Source organism: Acanthaster planci, linkage group LG10, assembly GCF_054643075.1.
Source record: "Acanthaster planci isolate LZ-2023a linkage group LG10, COTS_SCS, whole genome shotgun sequence".
Classification (NCBI taxonomy): domain Eukaryota; kingdom Metazoa; phylum Echinodermata; class Asteroidea; order Valvatida; family Acanthasteridae; genus Acanthaster; species Acanthaster planci.
In genome coordinates, this window is record NC_141786.1 from 20,025,166 (window position 1) to 20,040,153 (window position 14,988).

The 14,988-nt window shown below is 41.9% G+C and overlaps 3 protein-coding genes and 1 long non-coding RNA gene across 10 annotated transcripts in view; 2 read left to right on the forward strand and 2 right to left on the reverse strand.

The window, feature by feature from the left end:
• LOC147797963 (uncharacterized) overlaps window positions 1-2,527 on the reverse strand; it is a 236,968-nt gene extending 234,441 nt beyond the window's left edge. For 4 of the 6 annotated variants that reach the window (XM_087141809.1, XM_087141807.1, XM_087141808.1 and 1 more), the window contains exons 1-2: window positions 2,310-2,513; window positions 25-145 (exon numbers count right to left, since the gene is read on the reverse strand). In XM_087141809.1, the coding sequence (XP_086997935.1) occupies window positions 25-145; window positions 2,310-2,420 (232 nt within the window). In that variant the 5' untranslated portion in view covers window positions 2,421-2,513. Of the gene's footprint in view, window positions 1-24; window positions 146-2,309 lie in introns of all 6 variants that reach the window. The other 2 variants (XM_087141802.1, XM_087141801.1) reach the window with 1 other exon arrangement.
• The window catches only part of LOC147797967 (E3 ubiquitin-protein ligase TRIM56-like), a 189,521-nt gene that overhangs the window by 169,504 nt on the left and 5,029 nt on the right, over window positions 1-14,988 (forward strand). The gene's annotated exons all lie outside the window — the stretch shown is intronic.
• The window catches only part of LOC147797972 (uncharacterized), a 224,158-nt gene that overhangs the window by 82,521 nt on the left and 126,649 nt on the right, over window positions 1-14,988 (reverse strand). The window lies entirely within an intron of this gene.
• LOC110990832 (E3 ubiquitin-protein ligase TRIM45-like) lies at window positions 6,601-12,572 on the forward strand. Its single transcript, XM_087141791.1, has 3 exons — window positions 6,601-6,782; window positions 7,841-9,140; window positions 10,431-12,572. Exons 2-3 carry the CDS (start codon window positions 7,844-7,846, stop codon window positions 11,048-11,050), a joined length of 1,917 nt encoding a protein of 638 aa, XP_086997917.1. The 5' UTR covers window positions 6,601-6,782; window positions 7,841-7,843; the 3' UTR covers window positions 11,051-12,572.

Below are 14,988 nucleotides of genomic sequence, written 5' to 3' on the forward strand. Positions count from 1 at the left end.
AACTAAGTAAAGCAAATGACGCACCTGTAGATTTTCCTTCCTCGTACAAGTCATCAGAACAGGAAAAAACACGGCTTGAGACTTCTGGCCTAAGATGTGGTGAGTTCATTTGCCTCAACATTCCAACTGAAGGAGTGGTCAGTGCCTGCATCCAATAAGAAAACTGAGTTCAGGGATGATAAACTGCTGGGAGGTATCGGCGATGCCACAGAGGATGGTGGTTGCCGATACTTTCAAGATCAAGATAAGATTTGCAACCTTGGAGTAAGGCTGGTTTCACATTGGTATAGTCAATTGACAAAATGCCAGATGACAACTGGTAAAACACTCTTAGTGTCAAACTGCTATATCCTAGCTTAGGCACAAGAGGACCGGTCGCAGACAGGATGTGATCTTGTGTGAGTTTACAAGGTCAGTATCCTGAGTGGGAGTGTATCATCCAAGATACTTAAGTTTAGGGGGAGCTGTGGACTATATTCTCTGTAAAACCCAATCCCATGGCCCATTGCAGTAATCAAAGAGGCTTTTAACCAGGTTAACAGTCGCCAAAATACATTACATGTACCTGATCAAAAACAGGTTGACATGATCTTTAAATTATACTTCAATGATACAAATTGGTGCAGTAAATATATGAACAGGTAAAGCATGTGGTAAGAATTTCAGGGAAGATCAATGGTCAACATGCATTCCTTGGTGCATGACACTGCCTAATTCTCACTGCATTCCACTGTGCTTCAGTCCAATATTTTGCATACCAGTCGTCTAGTAGCCACGCCCTTAGTTACATTCCATAAAAGGTCAATGAGGTCATCAAGTGGCCAAACAAACAATTTTTGATTGGAAGCCGCGTTCCACATCCTGTACTACTTGACTCAAAGGTAAGTCGACAGAAACTGCACTGCCAAGCCGGTCGTCGTACACACGTACATACACACAGTCTAGCCATGCGCGGTGCTTACTGAGGTTGTGGGTACATGATGTATGTAGTTGAATGTATTAAGGAATTTAATCGTTCATGTTGTAGGGCTGAGGTGGCTATGCCTAGGTACCTAGCTATGAGCATTGGTACATGTATGCCTTTTTACTGCTACGTTATGATTTTGGTTTTGAAACGTATATTTGATAGCCTTTTTGTGACAATAAATTTTCGGTGGGGGTGTTTTGGAGCACGCGGGCGGTGGACACAATTCTAAAACTTTCATTTTCATGTTCTATAACTCAGGTAATACCAACATATATTTTGGACCTGTTTCCAACAGGGCATATTCTCAGTAAATGCCTCAGATCACGGGCTCCCTCATCAATAATGGCTGCCCCCTGGAGCCATGCTGACTGGAGTTCCCATCCACCCTGCGTAGTGGCACCTTTGGTGGAAATAGCACCTCAATCATTGTTTACAAATGATAAATCCTCATTACCCATTTGGCTTAATGATTAATTGAGTCGCTACCAACAAGACTGGGTTGGATTGGACACTGCCCATGAAAACAGGTCTTTCCAGCTGATGAGGGGGTGTTTCAGATGGATATTCATAACGCTGGGCCTCCCAAGTGAGACACGTCGAGGGGTAAAGATGCAAAAGGTACATGTACTGTGACTACATGTCAGGACATGCATAAGTGAGCGAGGGCGCTGTTTATTTGGCAAATCATTTTCTGAAATCAGAGATTGTGATTAAAATTTGTCTTTTTCCACAGGCTCTAGCTCCTCTGATTAATTTTTAATTTCAGAATTTTCAAAATTTCAAGTGAAGCCAGCATTTAATTTATTGAAATAAGGTACGAATAAGAACAAACATTTTGGAAATGTGAAGTTTGAGTTTTTCAGTCAATATCCACACTCATTTTTGTAAGTACACAAGAAAATCACAGCTTGCTCTGCATTACGCTTGTACATAAAACATCTCAAACTATCCCTGCTTCAAACCAAGTTTTCTTTGCCTTGAAGAGTCAGATAGAATCCAAATTTACCTGTACATGTTTATATTGAAATGTTTCTAATGGCATTTTCTCCAACTTCGCTTCTAGAAGAAAATAGCAAACATAGTTGAAAGGTTTATGAGCCTCGATCCCTGTAAAGCAGATCTACTGGACCAAGGCCTACATTTATGCACACTGTAGACCACACCCATGGTCGCTATGCGCTAATGACAGCCATAATGCCAGTCAGCTTGGTAGCTGGGGCAGGCAGTACCGGTATGGCGCCTCCTGCAGTTTTTATAGACAAAAGGTTTAGAAAGGAAAACAACACAACGGCCTACAGGCCCAGAATCAAGATGTAATAGGCCTACATGTTCATGTACCCACCAGAACTGTGGGGTTCATCATCCAGCCATGGAGGTAGGAAAAGACCTCCATGATCCAGCACGCAGTCTCCCCTGGGAGCGCGGCGGACGGGACGAACATTTCGGGTAGCATAATTAATCTTACTAGTTACAGCCTCACTAAATCACCAAATAACTTGAGATATCCGTGTATCTTCTCTGTAATTACATGATAATAAAATGCCACTCTCCTTTTTTTAAAATTCTAACACAAATTATGAAATACCGCAGATTATTGTAGCGATGGCCTGACGTGCCTCAGCTCAGATCAGTGGATCTCGCGATGCGCAAACTGTCGACACGTCACATGCACAGCACGCGCGCAACTAGCCATTCAAGTACTTAATGATAGCGCCCTCAAGGAAGGTTTCGTTCAACGGAAAAATCCTTCGGTCCATCGAAAAGGGTTTTTTTTTTCAAGCCCGTTTAAACTGTTGTGTATTTATTTTAATTTCCGTTCAGATAGATGCTTTTAAAAATATTACTTATATATATCAATGTTATAGATTAGATTCTAGCGTCTTTTATTTTTCAATTAAGCACCAAAGTCTGAACTGCTTTTTTTTTTCAAAATGAAACCTTTACATGGGATATAGGTGGTGCCCATCGTTAAAATGTGTGGCCAACATTTGGCCCTCTTGGAACTTTCACAACATCAATAGAATGAGCGCTTTGAGGAAAACGTTTGGACCACTTTGGATCAGCGGGGAGAAAGGAATAGCATGCATTATTACCTATTTCACTATGTTGACATTTATTAATGCGGCACAGAAATAAAAAAGACATCTCCAAACCCGCTTTAAAACCCTGGGACACGGTATGAAATTTTTTACACGGTCTCGGGAGCGGCCTCACCAGGTGAGTCCGTATCATGTCTCAGGGTGGCAGGGCCCCAAGTCCGTGCTAAAAGTATACAAATGCTTCAGTGGTTGTCCCCTAGCGTCTACAGTTCTTAAAAACCACCAAAGGTACATCACAGTACCGTGGGGGGGGGTAATCCCCGGCTATCCCGATGGGGGGGGGCGCGCAAAGGCGCCAGCCAAGCCGCACTACCACCACAACACCCCCCACCAAAATAACACTTCAAAGACAGCCGAAAGAGGCCTCTGACAAGTTCCAAACAGCTGTCACTAATAAGAAACATTCCACTGTCTGCCCCACGCACTGTTTTGTAAACAATCCATTAGATTGTACACAAGGGGCCGGGGCCACTTAGCACACAGTCCTTTGGGAGTGACATTAAATCCCGTTTCTCAACCCACCTCGATAGGCCACTACGTGGACCGACGCCGGCTAAATGAAACTTTTTTATTAATTACATTTTTAACCCGTTCTTTGCCACACAGTGTGGCAATTGACATCACGTGCTCAAAAAAGTTCTAAAGACGAGAATCACCTAGGAGTCGATCCCAAATAAAACCTGAAAGAGGTCACACAGCGGGCTTCCGGAACCCTCGCGGGGTCCGCCTATGGGGATTTTACACCGTCGGGCCGTCCTATCACGTTCCATATGTTTTGGAAGAATAAATCCTGAGGCCATCACATGAAACACTCATGCTGGAATTTCACCTTTGACTTCCTCAACCAATATTACGAAAAGTCACCCCAGTAGAAATTGGTAAAAGATTTTACTACCTTTTACGTCCGGCGATATCGTGACTAGGTCTATCCGTGTTCAAGCTCGTTTATTTTGTTTTCATTCCCCGTGCTTACGTGAAAATGAGATTGTAAAAAGTTGCAAGCAGTTTTACCTACCTGTAGTCGATGGATTCCATGTTCCATTGATTTGACATAACGCAGTTAGTGTTGTGAGCAAAAGTTAGATAAAATATTAGAAACATTCCTAAAAGTAGCTTTATCGTTCTAAGTTTCTTACCTTATTGCCACCTGCAGCCATGTGAAAAATGTCCGTTTAGTTTCGGCTTTTACCGACAAACATTCATAAAATTTAAACCGTAAATGTTCATCTGCATTCGAGACCGCTGCACTAGCCCGTTTCTTCATGTATTTTAGATTTTCGGAAGGGATGGGTCAATTTTGGCAGAATATTTCTCTTCTAGGTCAGGTATTTTTTCACTTTCTAAAAATTGATAAACTGGTAAAAAATTTCCAGAGCCCCTTTTTTCCAATTTGGATTTTTAATTAAAGAAGTAACTGAACGAAAACAGGTTACAAATTCTAAAATCTTTGCACGTGATTTTTCCTGTACCAGGGTTCAGGAAGCGCGCCATCTATCAGGGGTCAACTTTGAGGCTGTATTCATCATGGATAAATTAATGACGCGTGAAAATAACTCCCCGCGCCTAAAGTTTTAAAGTCTTTCATTCGAAGGATGGATATGCGTCGGGGAGATGTTACTTTAATGTTGGTTTTTTTTACCCTGCTCGACGTGTATATTGTAGTTAGGCCTAGTGTTTCCTCCGAAAGCTTGTGAAAAATACAAGCGTAGTCGGGTGGGTCTTACTTTGGTATCAGGTAATGTGATTTTCCCTTCTAGGCTCGTAAGGATACCTCTTTATGACAGTTCATGTAGTTAGTTCCTGTAAAACCCTGACGAGGAGGGGGTGCGTGATCCTGTTCCGGGAACGGTGTTCTTGAGTCGTGTTCCAGCCGTTCGAGCGCGAGAACAAGAAACCTGCGTCAATAACAGGCCGCTCGAACACGACCTTTAAGTTTGTTTCCAGTATATTAATATTACGACCATTTTAACGCAAGCCTGACAACAACGTTCGAAGGTTGAGAAGTGGCCCCGGCTGGAGCTTATTGTCGTGAGGGAAGGAAAGATTCAAAATTCTACGGAGCCGCTAGACGGAGAGGCTTCAATATAAATTCTACATGAATCCTTGTTCACTTGCTATGCATGGACGTAGCTAAACGTTTAGCCGTTTTTTGTCTCTTCTTTCATGAACTTCATATTGATTGCTTCATAATAAATAATTCCAGGTTCCTGGGATCTATTTGTCGAGGAGGGGACAAGGGTTGATCCTAGGTCTCTGGCTTTATAAGTCTTCATGCACGTGGGTGATTGGAAAATGCTTTTCTTTTTGTCTTTCAACTCCAAACGGGGCCATGTGGCATTGCAGCTACACGCACCGGCAATCGATTGGTGGTTGTCGAAGAGAACGCATCCATAGATGATAAATGTTGGAATCTTTTTTCCATGCTTGATGATTTGATTATTTCCTCCGCTAATTTAGAGAGCAAAATAAGCACTTTCCCGCTAAGCGACAGGGATAAAGATATCAACATTTTCGAAGTTAGAGATGTCAACAGCAATGTTTCTTCATTTCTTAGTGTCTTAGGGTGATTGGTATCCTTAAATTTATAACGAACAGTAAAATAAATCAGTTATGAAAATAAGACATGGTATCAATAATTGTTATCGATTTTGATGAGTCTATTTTATGCCAGTGAAGGTAAAACCTCTCCATTTTGCGGATATTTGTTGCTGCACAAGCTGTTCAATATTTATAGTAAACTAGGTTCAGTTATCAGGGCTGATGGGTAACATTTTTTACGTTAACTTTTCGACCACAACTGTGTAGTTAGCTCGATTCAAATCCGTGGGACCTGCGTTTCTTATACAGTATAAAACTATGATGGCTCATCTTTTAAAGATGGATTGGTTTGCGGAGGTCGTAGCAGTAACTCCATATTGGAACGGTATAAGATAAAGTACTGATTAACAAAGGAATAATTGGCGGGTATTACACCGCCCAAAACACTGCACAAGAATCAATGCATTGTACATGAATTGTTTTATGTTATATGATATTCGCTTATGTGCGGCTCACGAAATCTTGTTTATTCTACTATTGTGACGTAGGTTGGTTGCAGAAAGCGTGCAACCTAATACAATAGACATACATTTACATATTCCTTTCCCGCATAGATTGTATTGTATTGATTGTACTAAACTTTTATACCGGCGTTCAAACTGCAGGTTTGTCTGCTCTTGTATCGTGAATGGTCTAACATGGCATCCTGTGTGTCCTGTACTATAAATCCTGTTTCAACAATAGAGCTTTCCTTTCCAAGCTCAAATGCGACAATCAATTAAAGTGGGTGATGTTATGACGCGCTGACTGAACAAAGTCCGTACCCTGCCATCGAATGTTACGGCTACAGCTTGAAATAACGTGTGCCTTTGCAAGCCACTGCCTAGCGGTTGCAGCAAAAACATATCAACCGGTTCGTTACTGCTAGCCATAGCCAAGCATTTGGAGACGCAGCCTCGCATCGCACTGAAGTTGAAGGTCGCCAACCTGTGATATTGTTGTTTACAATAATACAGCGCCATAAATTGCACCACATAGACTCCGTGTATACGTGACCCGACACATAGCTGCCTACTAGCTTTGGACGCCATTTTGTGGATCGCTAAAATAATTCTCCTTCCAACGAGAGATATCTTGACCGAAAAAAATCACCGTGGCACAACCATCAGATACGATTGGTAAGTTGACGAACGTGGAGGCTCAATAAACGTTCTGGAATGGCCATGGAAACAACAATATGTAAGGCGCTCTCTCTGATGAAGCAAACGAGCAGTGATTGATGCTTGCCAAAGCACGACAAGGACAGTGGTGGACATGTTGTTATGTGGTAATGTTATTCATTCTCTATCGGGAAGTGCAAAGGCAGGGTGTGAGTTAACATGGTCATGGCATTTGGGGAAGAGGAGGGGCGTGTCAGCAATTTCCCCACGGGGGGAGGGAAAGCTTAGCCCTTTTTTAAAGAAGCTCGCTGGTACCTTATGGACGGAATGGGCAATGGGTTGAACAAGACACATCAACTCACCTCAGCCTCATTCGATTTTTAGCTGTGTGGAGTAGTTATGTCAGGTTATGAATGTACCAACCGATTCGTTGCTTCATCAAGGAATGATTAGGCCTACTGTATTGAAATACACGACTAACTTAAAGTTAATGTATGAGCGTTACACTGTAGAGGTTGGGGGAATTGGGAGTCTGAACACACACCGCACACTTTCTGGTAAATGGGGATGGGCCGCCAAATTATCCAAGCGCCCCGCCGTTAGGCGCACAACACCACTGTGTGTTATTAATAGGTCATTTCAATATCAAAACTTTTAAACGTCAAAAGTAAAGAAAGACGCCTGTAAAGCTCAATTTATCTATGAGTTAATACACAAGAGTTAATCTTTTTTGATGAACGGGTGTCGCCGATACCACTTCTTTTATTTCCCCAAAGACGTAGGCAATCTCTCCCCCCCCCCCACTGGCTTGCATGAATTTAAACCAGAGCTTTGGTTAGCACCCTGCTTGATGAAGGCATATTGCTACAGGAAAACCTGTCGGGGCTCTACTGAAATGATCTACAGGAATTTACCCTGACAGTAATTCACGTAAAACGATGTATTTACCCATGGATGGTTTTCACACACATTAGTAGACTTAATCCGTATCAACCAACTTTCGTTTCATTTATCGATGGTGAATAATGTTGATTTTCATTTAATTAAAGACCTTTTAATGGTTTTCTTTGAACCAGAAAATGACTACAGGATCAGCAGTGAGTTCAGCTCTAGAGACGATCAGCAGACATCATCTCGAATGCCCCATTTGTAGTGAGAGATTCCAACGACCCAAGCTACTGGCCTGTCTGCATAGTTTCTGTGAGCAATGTCTGCTGACATACTGCAACACGAAGCACCAAGGCTGTACAGAGATTCCTTGCCCCGTGTGTCGACAAGAGACAAAACTTCCACAGACGGGGGTAAGAGGCCTGAAAACCAACTTTTATCTGATCGGTCTTGTTGAGGAGATTGAACTACAGGAAAAGTTGGTGTGTTCGGGTGAGACGAAGCTGCTCTGTGAGACATGTGATGATGGCAATGAGGCAACGCATCGCTGTCTGGATTGCGAACAGAATATCTGCACTGTTTGTTGTAAAATACACCAACGATTTGCTATCTCACTGGGCCACACGATATCTACTCTGGAAGACATTCGCAAAAGGAAGATAACATTGAAAACCAAATCTGCAATAACTCATCCGACATGCACGACCCACGAGGGTGAAGTGACGCGATTCTTCTGCACAACTTGTGAGACATTAATCTGTCGAGATTGTACTGTGATAGACCACTGCAAACCGCAACACGCCTACATTGATAGAAAACAGGCCACTTCAACATACAAAGAGTCATTAGCTGACTTGTTTTCCCCCCTCGAGAAGATCCTGAATGAACTCCAAGAATCTCTGGAGATAGTTTCAAAAATGAAACACGACCTCGATATCAGAGTAGAGAACGTAATTTCAGTGGTGCATACCAAGGCAGCTGAGATAAGAGCAGAGGTCACTGCTCAAGAAAATTGCATCATCCATGAAATCACAAATATCCAAAGCAATCGTCTGCAAAAACTGGCAGAATATGAGAAAACAATGAGTTTGGCATCGGAGAGAATACAGCATTCATTAGAGACAGCAAGAGAGGTGACAAGGACGGCAGCAAATAGTGAGTTCCTCTCACTCTACGCAACAATCAACAAAGACTTGAAATTGTTGGCAGGTCAAACTATTGCCAGAGTTGACAAGAGGCTTGGATTTCTGAAGTTCAAGCCGAGTGATGGGGTAGGTGACATCAGTCTGGGCAAGGTGGTGACGGAAGGAAAGTGGGAGCAGCGATGTGTGTTTGGTCGCGAGGGAAGCGGTCAAGGAGAGTGCCATGTGGCTTGGGACATTGCTGCTCGTCAGCCTGATGAGATTACAGTGGCTGACTGCTACAAAAACCGAGTTGTGATCTACAGCATCGATGGTAACCAGAAAACCCCAATCCCGATGGAAAAAAGTAAGTTTGGATAGAAACTGCTCATCGTGATACGCTGGTGCTTTGTTTATCTTAAACAAATTCATGATTTATTTTGGAATTACGATGTCAAACAGTGGTGTATCCTGCCTGATGTGTGTGTTGGGGGGAAATTAAAAAGCAAAATGCTTATTCAACAAGATGGTAGGGAGAAAAAATGTCGAAAGCCTTAGGCCTACTCACAGTCCCAACTCCCTTGCTTCAATTTCGTGGTGTTGTTTTCTAAGGGTTTGTTCATTTTTGATAAATACTTGTAAATACACTGATTACTTCCTTCCTATTCACCTATGACGTAATCTAAAACAAACAGTCTAAACAACCCGTCGGTTGGGGGCAAGTTGCCGCCGCTGGATACGCCACTGGTGTCAAGCCACATAACAAATCTAAAGGCTTTTGGCAGAGTCACGTGGTACCTAGACGGAGGAGGCTCTAAGAGAAAAAAATGATTGGCATATTCATTTTTCCAGATATTGCAGCATATTTTATTCAGAGAATTTCCCCCAAAAGACTACACGGCGGCTTAATTGTACAGTACCTGGATTCTTAAAAACAAACCCAGTGAACCTCAAATCCGGGTCAAACATTATTTTTAAACATTCAGGCAAATATATGTCACATAACAACAAAACAGATATACGCTTCCAGTTCACTGCAACAAATGTTGGACACGTTGCATCTGCACAATGGTTCATGATCAACATTTCCTCCCGTAAAGGCTCAAAGTGCATTTCTGTTTTTGTGAAGTATCTATTTGCCAGCGTTCATTCGTCCATGATCAAATACTATGCAGCACAGGTAGTGAGCGGTAACGAGGAGAACGCCCCCTTGCTCCTTATTTTGACGAAAAATTTACTTTCTTTTCCTAAAGTTCGTTGCCACACGATCGAGTATTCTAGTGTATTAATATTACGAATATTTTAAAGCAAGCCTGGCAACAACGAAGGTTGAGAAGGGGCTCCGGCTGGGCTTATTGTCTTGAGGGAAGGAAAAAATTCCAAATTCCACGGACTCGCTAGAAAGGGAGGGGGAGGCTTCAATATTCATTCTGCATGAATCCTTGTTTACTTGCCATGCATGGACGTAGCTACACGTTTTTTGGTCACTTCTTCCGTGAACTTCATATTGATTGCTTCATAATAAATAACTTTAGGTTTCCGGGATCTATTTGTCGAGGAAAGGACAAGTTTTGATCCTATGTCTCTGGCTTTATAACTCTTCATGAACGTGGGTGATTGGTTAATGCTTTTCTTTTTGTCTTTCAACTCCAAACAGGGCCATGTGGCATTGCAGCTACACGCACCGGCAATCGCTTAGCGGTTGTTGAGGAGAAAACATCCCACGTGAAAGTATTTGACAACGACAACACGCTGGCTTTCCAGTTCTCCACAGTGCTACCGAGTGAGGTCAGTAAGACCGCAGTGAACCTCCAGAGTGTAGCAGTCAAGACGGATGGGACCATTGTGGTAGGTGACATCCAAAGAATGGTGCTGACCGAACACAGCCCCGCTGATGGCAAACTCAGAAGCACCATCCCAGTCAAGATTGAACCTTGTTCTCTGGCTGTTGACAGCAATGACCGAGTTGTAATCAGTGACTTCAAACAGTTAGTCGGTGTTGTTGATGGGAATGGTGATACACTGTTCACCATCAAACCTATCATCAATGGTGAGGTAGTTAGATACTGTACTGGTGTATGCGCAGATAGCACAGGCATCTATGTTGCAATGCATAATGGCAGTTACACTGGTCATATCCACCACTATGACCCTCAAGGTGGCTTTCTCCACTGCATCGCAGAGGGTCTGCACCGGCCCGTGGGAATCACATTCCTCGCAGATGGGCAACTGGCAGTTGGAGACTACTACTCAGTGAAGATTTATGACTTTGTTTAATTCAACACGAACAAATCGATTTCCTTCCGCTTTCTTCAAGAGGAAACAGCAGTAGCATTAGTCGGAAATGTTGCGGTGTGAACAACATTGCATTTAATTTCATCTGTCACGGTTACCTGGGGGGTGTTGCCACCTTGACGTAGTGGGTCCGCTCAACTTTTAAATTGAGGACAGGAAACTGCTAAGTGACCACAGAATTAATCAAAGAATGATATATGTATTCAGTACAACATGACGTTCCGTGATTGCATTTCAGATTAGATTTAATTATTCAATCCAACAATTATGAGACAGCATAGGCCACACTATAATATAAACATGGAGGAAGATCTAAAATCAGAAGTGTATTTGTTTATGAAGGTGAGACTCCTCAAGAGTTGAGAATATAAAGTTAGGTTTCTAGGTGATTGTAAATTAAAATCTATTAAATTCCCAAGGGCACTTCACGCTAACTTTCAATAACTTCCCAAGGGCATTGTGCGGACCCGCCTCTCTCCTCTGAGTAAATCTATTGCACAAAATACACACAACAGCCGTCAGGTCGCTGACGTGCAACAGTCGTCGGTCACACGACACATGCACAAAACTTTCTCTACAATGTGCGAAACTGAAAGGAAGCCAAATGTCCTATTTTGGATCTCATCAACCAACGACGAAAAGCTAGCTTAGTCACAAGGTTGATGAAAACAAGGCTGCAATGTCAACACGACCCAAACGCAAAATTACAGTGAACAAAATTTGAAAGCTTGATGAAGAACGACAACTCACGTTATGTGCCAACACAACTCGATCGGAGAGAGGGAGAATCGCACGTACGCCACGGCAAAGTACGTTGCGCAAGAATAATGCGTCAAAGTTTTGTAGAAATATAACCATTGAGCTAATCCAGCCTCATACATGTATAAATCAAGCAATATGACTAGTTACAAACAACTGACCATTTCATATCCCATCGAGCTCTTTAAATACTGGTTACAAGCATGACGGGATGGGAACTATTATGACTACTCGGATGGCTACCAAACTCATAACACATTCCAAGATTAGACTTGATTCAAGTCGGTCCGTCACACATCACTTCTTTTTTTTATAGAAAATTAGATACACAAAGGTTTGCGTAGGCTTACTGCATAGCCGAAATGGAAAGCAAACTACATCAAAATTTCGCTGAGACGGAATTCAAAAGTATGGGAGCTACATAAAGTGCTTATCATTTAAACAAATTTCCTTTGTTAGTTTTGCATTGTTAACTATATTTTCTCACGATATATGAATTATTTTCGTAGTCCATTAAACAGTAGTAAATGTATCCCAACATTGGTGAGTTATGCCTACCGTGAGCGATCACGGGAGATAGGGGAAGTTGTTAGCTTGTCTCATCAAAAGAATCAGACTCATTTTAATGCACACATCTTGCAGGGGATTATCAAACTGAGGAGAGTATAAAAACTGAAAAATAATATGTGAGGTCAAATTGTTCTCATTGTGATTTACATAAAATTTTAATGTTCTCAAAAGCTTACTTTGTGTGAGTAGTGGGATAGCGAAGGTCTCATCATTTAAATGGTGAAGTACATTTGTAAATGTCGATGTGGAGCTCACGTTAGGTCTGAGGGAACTTTCCTGGACCGTACAGAGTGAAATTCAGCGACTTCCGGGTCATTTTGCGAGATGGACAAAGAATGACAAATCTGGTCACACCAAAGTACGGTTACTGTCCCAACTCAAGATTACCATTCCAACCAATAGGTGCACTATGGCCGATCACACTGCATTAATGTACGTTGTTACGATTTGACTGTACGAACTGTCAGTCCCTAGAAACAAATTGTTTCTCTACGTGTACAAATAATTGAATTGGAGACTGAATTGACAAAGCCGGAAGTTGAAGTTTGTGTCACTGAAGCTTCAGGCCTAGAAACGTATCGTAAAAACCAGCGTCGGTCTATTTTGTACTGTTCCCCATACATTGATCGTGTATCTTTACTTTACACCACACCCTGTCGGCGCCATTTTCCAAAAACACATCGAGTTTAAACTGTCAAAACTCTCGTACGGGTGCGAGTTTTTCTTTGCAGTACCGGAACAATCTCACCAAACGTCTTCACAAATCAACTGATTCAGTTTAGTTAAAAGTAAAGCTGACTTCTGGATGTTAAGTGAAGCAACTGTTGTTGCACAACTTTTGCAATAAATTGATTAGTATATTTTACAATGTATAGCTAGACCTATAGAATAGATGTAGTCTTGAGGATAAAATCAGATACTTGGCAAATGTAAATGACTTTCCGAACAACTCCGTAGTTAGCTCAATTAAAATCACAGGACATGTTCGTATCTTACAATGTTGAGCTATGATGGCGCTTCTTTCTTTACAGATGGGTTGATTTGCTGAGGTTGTAGCAGTAACTCCAGTTTTGAACGCTGTAAGATAAAGTACTGATTGACGAAGGAATGTTGGCGAGTATAAAACCGCCAATTACACTGCACAGGCTGATGGGCAAGGTGACTGGGATAGGTACAAGACGAGTAAGGGCGTTTGGAAAAAAGAGACAAATTTCATGAAAGAATAATCCTGCTCCTTAGTAACAAAACATTATAGATTTTTAAACGTAAAATGAACTTTCGAGTAAAATGTGAATTTCAGAGAGCGAAAACCTTTTTTGAGAGTGATTACTGGCCAGCAATATGAGTTAGCGTTGAAGTAAAAACACAAAGGACGTTTTCTCCGTCAGTCTTATGTTGTTTGTTGTTCCAGACGTCATCACCTACACATTCATTTAATCGATTTATTTATTGTACAAGACCTCTCCTTGATACAAGTAAGATTTGTCTTCAAGAATTAAATAGTTGCAAACGACTGTTCCCGTGGGCCGTCTTTGTTTATCTGAATTACTGTCTGTGTTCTTGTTGTGATTCTCCCAAGGCAGTCGCTCACGCTGACGAAAAGGCTCATTTGGTATTTTGAAAAATGTTTAGATTTGTGTTAAATCTCTATGGGCGCCCTTTTTAAACTGCCTTATTTTTGTAAATTTATCTGAAACATATGACAATAAATACAGTACCGGGGTAATGGTGCAGTGACGTGTGACTGAACAATGTCCGTACCCGGTTTCCTAGTCTTACGGCTGCGATGTGAAATAACAAATGTGCTTATGCAAGCCACTGCCTAACGGCTGCAGCCATTTCATATTAGCCTGTTTGATACTGCTAGCCATAGCCAATCATTTCAAAGCCAACCTCTCATCTGAAGTTGAAGGTCACCAACCTGTGACATTATTGTTTACGTCGCAAGTGGCGCTCATGAGTCAATTCACAGACGTGTGTAGCCACGCACATACATGTAGACCTACTCTGAACGCCATGTTCCAGGAAGTAGATCGCTAAAATAATTCTCATTGCAAAGAGCGAGAAATCTTGGCTACATTTAAGGCTGACAAACACAGACGCTTTATGAACGTTCATTCAACGCGGTGAGTAGAATTACAGCATTTAAGACAACCTATATATGACGAATCAAAGTGCAGTGGTTGATGCTTGGCAAAGGAGAAGAGGGACAGTGGACTGGTGGACATGTTGTATTGTGGTGATGTTAGGCATTTTCCATCACGAAATGTAAAGGACAGGATATGACTATAGCATAGTTATGATAGTAGGGGAAGAGGAGGGCGTGTCAGCAATCACCCCAAAAGGAGGGAGGAGTACCTCTGTTTTAAGCAAAGTCGCTTGTATCTTAATGCTTTATTATTATTATTATTATTGACGCGATGGCCGATGGGTTGAAAGAGTCACCTCAACTCACCTCAGCCTCATTCGATTTTCAGCTGTGTGGAAGAAGTTATGTCAGGGCCAATCCACCAATCAATTCAGTGCTTCATCAATTAATGATTACCGTATGGACATACTCGACTAAACTGGAATTTAAAGTTTATATAATT